The sequence below is a fragment of the Morus notabilis genome, unplaced genomic scaffold (genome assembly GCF_000414095.1).
Source record: "Morus notabilis unplaced genomic scaffold, ASM41409v2 Scaffold244, whole genome shotgun sequence".
Lineage (NCBI taxonomy): Eukaryota > Viridiplantae > Streptophyta > Magnoliopsida > Rosales > Moraceae > Morus > Morus notabilis.
The window spans coordinates 97,106-102,669 of NW_010361487.1; the positions used below are offsets into that span (position 1 = coordinate 97,106).

Below are 5,564 nucleotides of genomic sequence, written 5' to 3' on the forward strand. Positions count from 1 at the left end.
CTATATACTGAGGTCATTACAGTCATTTAGCAAAAAGTCTACGAAATTTTTTCTTGTTGTTTTTGTTTTCTTCTAGGCTTATTTCTCTATATAAAATTAAAAAATCCGATTTTTTGAATAATTTCTTTTTCATACGGAGAATAATAATAATAAAAAAAAGAAATATATAATAATGGTGATGAAAGAGGGGATGTGAAGAGGAAGATTAATAGCGACTGCTTCTCTCTCTCTCTTTCTCTCTCTTTCTCTTTGGGCGTTTGTTGGTTTGAGAGAGATATCAGTCCCCCAAAGGCAAAGCCTCCATTTTTATTTTATATTTGTAACTTCCCATCTCTCTTTTTCCAGAAGGTGATTGCAAAAACACTCACTGCAAAGAAAAACAAAGAGAAAGAAAAGGAGAGAAAGAGAAAGAAAGAGACGACAGACAGAGCGACACAACATAATAGAGAGAGAGAGAGGGAATTCAAGAAGCTTTCAATACCACAGAACGGAAAACGATGTCTGAGAGCTTTACATCCTTTCATACTCTGCAACTTCAAGAGGTATATATTTATACATATTATATATATATATATATAAACACTCTCACAAATATAGGGATGAACAAAGCTGAAAATGATAAAGGCAGGTAAATAAAAAATTCGAAAAAGCAGCAACAACAAAAAAAGTCCCACTTCATACCTTTTTTTTTTAAATTTTCTTAACCTCTTCTTCTTTTCTTAATTTTCCACACTGATATATATATATATATATAACTTTTTCTGGGTATAGTATAATATTCTTAGTGAGCAACACAAACTGAACGATGGGTAATAATTCTTTCGTTTGGCTTTGTTTCTGACCGATCCACACTGAATTGAACAGTAATTAGGTGAAGAAACTAGACAAGGAGAAAAAGGAGATGATGATGGTGATGATGATGATCAAGAAGATAAAGAGCTTGATATGGGAATAGCAACACCACCACTCCCACAAATCTTCTCAGCAAACTCCAAGATTCACCACTCAATTTCCTCCAATTCTCCCAATAATTCTATGTCCCAGCAGGACTACCACCAAGCAGCAAACATCTTCAGCACCTTCTCGAATGGCTTCGAGAGATCGGCGGTGACGGCGGCGGCGGCAGCAGCCCACCATGACCACCACAACCACCACCAGCACCACATAGCGCAGCAGATCCGGAGGGAGAAGCTCCGGGTGCAAGGCTTCGACGCCCCGCACCCGGGCCCCCCATTGGTTGGCATCGATGAGGATGTCGAATCCGGTGCCCTACCTGTGTACGAGACCGCCGGAATGCTATCCGAGATGTTCAATTTCCCTCACGGTGGATCATCGGCCACTGAATTGTTAGAGCAGCAGCAGATGAGGCCGCCGCAGCCTCCTCCGCCGGGGAACGAGTGGTATGGTGGTGGCCGACATCATCAAAGTGGCGGCCGTGACAGTTCCATAGCCTCTCATCATCAGCAGCATCAACATCATCCTCATCATCACCATCAGATTTCGGGAATTAATGCGGACTCAGCCGCAGCCATGCAGCTTTTCCTAATGAATCCTCCGCCTAGATCGCCTTCTCCTCCCGCGGCCGCTGCCGCCACCTCCTCCAACACCCTCCACATGCTCCTCCCAAACCCTTCCCCTAATTCCCTCCAACCATTCACACACCACTCAAGTACTAATTCAGCCGGAGGAGGAGGGCCTTTCGGTCAATTCACCTGGGTCCCCGAGGGCGGAGGAGGAGGAGCAGCAGCAGCAGCCGCCGGCCCCCCAGCCGATATCAGCGGCGGTGTCGTCGAAAGCCAAAGCCTCTCTCTCTCCCTCAATTCCTCCTTACAACCCTTGGAAGCCGCCAAGGCCGAGGAGTTTCGCAACATCGCCGGGAACGCCGGGATGTTGTACTACGGCACGCCTACAGCTCATGGCGGGTCGAATTCCGCCGAACAATATGCTTACAAGAGCTTCGGCATCGGACATGGCGGCGGCGGCGTAGTGACAGCTCCGAACCACCACCACCACCACCAACTGCACGTGGGGTATGGATCGTCCTTGGGAGTGGTCAACGTGTTGAGGAACTCCAAGTATGTCAAAGCCGCCCAAGAATTATTGGAAGAGTTTTGCAGCGTTGGAAGAGGTCATTTCAAGAAGAACAAGTTCGGTAGAAACAACAGTAACAACAACAACGCAAACCCTAGCTCAAGTGGAGGCGGTGGCGGCGGCGGCGGCGGCGGCTCTTCATCGTCATCGAAAGATGTCGTTGTCCCTCCATTGTCCGCCGCCGATAGGATTGAGCATCAGAGAAGGAAGGTCAAACTGTTGTCTATGCTTGATGAGGCATGTAATCTCCTCTCTCTCTCTCTCTCTCTCTCTAACTAATTTCTGTTCTCTCTTTTACCCTTCTCTCTCCTCCAAGAGTCAAATAGCCGGTGATGATTTTATTATTATTATTTTTACAAAAAAAAAAAAAAAAAAAACAACAACAACAACAAGTAACAGAAATTTCCGACCACTTCTTGCGAATAAAAAAAGACCCTCAGAATAGGGAAAAGCCGGCTAAGCTTCCCCTTCAATAGTGTGGGCACCAATTAAGTTTGTAGCTAATAGCTATAGGCTTTGATTATACACTTTTTCGTTGTCGTTTTTTTTTTTTTTTTTAAAAGATTATATTTTATTTGGCGGTGAGTTATGAGGCGAAGTTTGGTGGTGTGAAAACGTTGGAGACTACTATTAGGGGTATGCGTCCAGTGAGAAGCTACGTTGGTCCTCCTAATTGGGAAGAAAGACCAAAAATATTATATGCGTATAATTAGCACACCACATTACGTATGCTCAATGCCCTTAGGAGATTCATACCCATCAGAGTAATATTGCAGGGAAAGCTAGCTATATATGTATACACAAAAATGTATTGATAATTATATGGCAGTTGACCTTTGAGAGAGGAGAGGGTATTTGTTTCTTTTCTTTTTTTTTTTTTTTTTTTGCCCTTTTTCCCCTTCTCTTCTCTTTTCTAGCCTGTTGGCTATATAATTGGCAGAAACCAAAAAAATTAAAAAAAAAAATTGACCCCAGGATATTCTTACTTCAAATTAACAATCATTTCTTTGTACCAGGCTTTGATTCAAGCATTTATTCTCTACTTTAGGTTTCCCTCTAAGAGCAACAGTAAAGTCCCCAGACAACAACTCCTAAGGCTCATGAAAATCCTCAAAGAGTCTAGGATGAAGGATTGGCCTAGCTCTTTGACTCTCTTCTGAACTTGTTATTATTTCCTCCCAATTTACCTTACCTCTTGAGTCGATTCATGACTTTCATATGTATCCATTTATATCCCATGTTCATTATTAATGTTTTTGTTGTTTTCATATTTTATTTTTCTTTCTTTCTCTTAGAATATATAACCTGATTTAGACATTTTATCAGTCCATCAACGTTTTTCTGTTGGCACGTTGCTTTCTCCAACTGATCTCACTACTCTCTTGCAACCTATAAAAATCCTTATATTGTACAACAATCGGCCATGACGTAACAATAATGCTACTTACAATTATCCCATCTTCCGTAATTAAGCACCATCTTTAATTAGCCATGACGTTTTTTTTTTTTTGTGATAATTATTATAATTGCTATAATTATCTTTTCAGGTGGACAGAAGATACAACCATTACTGCGAGCAAATGCAGATGGTGGTGAACTCGTTTGATCTGGTGATGGGGTTCGGGGCGGCGGTGCCATACACTGCCCTAGCGCAGAAGGCGATGTCGCGGCACTTCCGGTGCCTAAAGGACGCCATAACCGCGCAGCTTAAGCACAGTTGCGAGCTTTTGGGAGAGAAAGATGGCGTGGGAAGCTCCGGGATAACCAAAGGGGAAACTCCGAGGCTGAAACTGCTTGAGCAGAGCTTGAGACAGCAAAGAGCCTTCCAATCCATTGGGATGATGGAACAAGAAGCTTGGAGACCCCAAAGAGGCTTGCCTGAACGCTCTGTCAACATTTTACGAGCCTGGCTCTTTGAGCATTTTCTTCATCCGTACGTCTTTTTCCCCTAATTAATTATGCCTTCCCTTTTATTTAAGGAGAATTCTATTATTTAAAACAAAATTAAAAGCTAAAAGCAAAACTTATATACAATATGACACATTTTTTACAATCAGATTATTTCAAAATAGTTCTAATAATAGAGTATTATTATACGCTACGACATGAGTTTTATGTATTATTTTATAATTATATGCCTTTTTTTTTTTTTTTTTTTTTTTTGCTTAATAATGGAGAGGAGATATTAGTATCAAAGGTTAATCGACCACATTCCAATTATGTTGGCATTTAAAAGAGATTTCTAATCCAATAGGACATATATGAAAATTGTCGTAATCTGCATTTAGTTATTATTACACTTGGTTCAAGGAAAATGGCCTAAAGTATACGTTGTGTAAAACTATGGACGTAGATATTAGTTAGTAGTAATGCATTGATCTAAATTTGTTGTCCAAATTTTAGTGTCTTAATTAGTGTCTAATTAATTAAGGCATACCACATTATCTCATGATATACACAAAAAAATTAGTTAAAAAATAATCTAAATTTTTCATATGACGCAGTATAATTTAATTAATTAGACATTAAATAAGAGACTATAATTAGACGGCAGACTTGAGTCTCATAGCAATTGCTATTAGGTTTGATATTACATACTTGTCTTACTTGCTAATTGAAAAAGGCCAAAGAAAAAGTTAGAAAAGCCAAATGGAATTATGATGAAATGATACGGGGAAATGTGGTACTAGATGGATACATAATGAAACTTTATTAGTTATAAGTAAGAACAAGAGGAGCTTTGCAGTAAAATGTTTAAAAGGAAGTGGGGAGAATAGTTACACAAAGGCAGTGTCATGTCCTTGGACTTTGTCTTGGGACAGTCAAAAAAGCTGTGAAAAAGATCAGGTCCCTATTAATTAAACTATAATTTTCTTTTCTGGGTCATTCAGAAAAACACGTTTTGTGTAATTGTATTAAGAGAAGATCAGTGAGTACAGTATAGTTGGATGTGCTTTTCTTAACTCGAGGGTCTACACAGCTATATAGCTTATTAGGCAATAGAGCCTAGAGAGGGGTTCGCTAATCTTTCTTTCTGCTCCTAGATTCTCACGCACATGCACAGACAGAAAGATATATAATATATATATATATATATGTATAGAGAGAGAGAGAGAGAGAGAGAGAGAGAGAGAAAGCTCAATCCCATCTGGAGGTACAGAAAGCTTTGACGTCTCTTTATACGGTTTTGAGGAAGGACTCTGATGTCATTTTCTGGTCTCTTTCTCAGGTACCCAAGCGATGCAGATAAACATCTGTTGGCACGCCAGACTGGTCTATCGAGGAATCAGGTAAATTGCTCCTGATCATCCCTAGTCTTACTTACAATATGACAATATATATATATATATGCATTGCGTCATCAGTAAATTTAATCACAACATTGAATGAAATAGTGATATATAAACATTTATGTGTGTATTGTGCATGTTATGAATTATTAGCATTAAAAATGACTAAACTGATGCGTGGAA

The 5,564-nt window shown here is 39.9% G+C and overlaps 1 protein-coding gene across 1 annotated transcript in view; it reads left to right on the forward strand.

The window, feature by feature from the left end:
- The first annotated feature begins 216 nt into the window (after nucleotides 1–216).
- The window catches only part of LOC21387809 (BEL1-like homeodomain protein 4), an 8,160-nt gene continuing 2,812 nt past the window's right edge, over nucleotides 217–5,564 (forward strand). Inside the window, exons 1-4 of the mRNA XM_024166585.1 lie at nucleotides 217–542; nucleotides 865–2,328; nucleotides 3,639–4,024; nucleotides 5,321–5,381. Coding sequence (XP_024022353.1) covers nucleotides 946–2,328; nucleotides 3,639–4,024; nucleotides 5,321–5,381 — 1,830 coding nt within the window. The 5' untranslated portion in view covers nucleotides 217–542; nucleotides 865–945. The remainder of the gene's footprint in view (nucleotides 543–864; nucleotides 2,329–3,638; nucleotides 4,025–5,320; nucleotides 5,382–5,564) is intronic.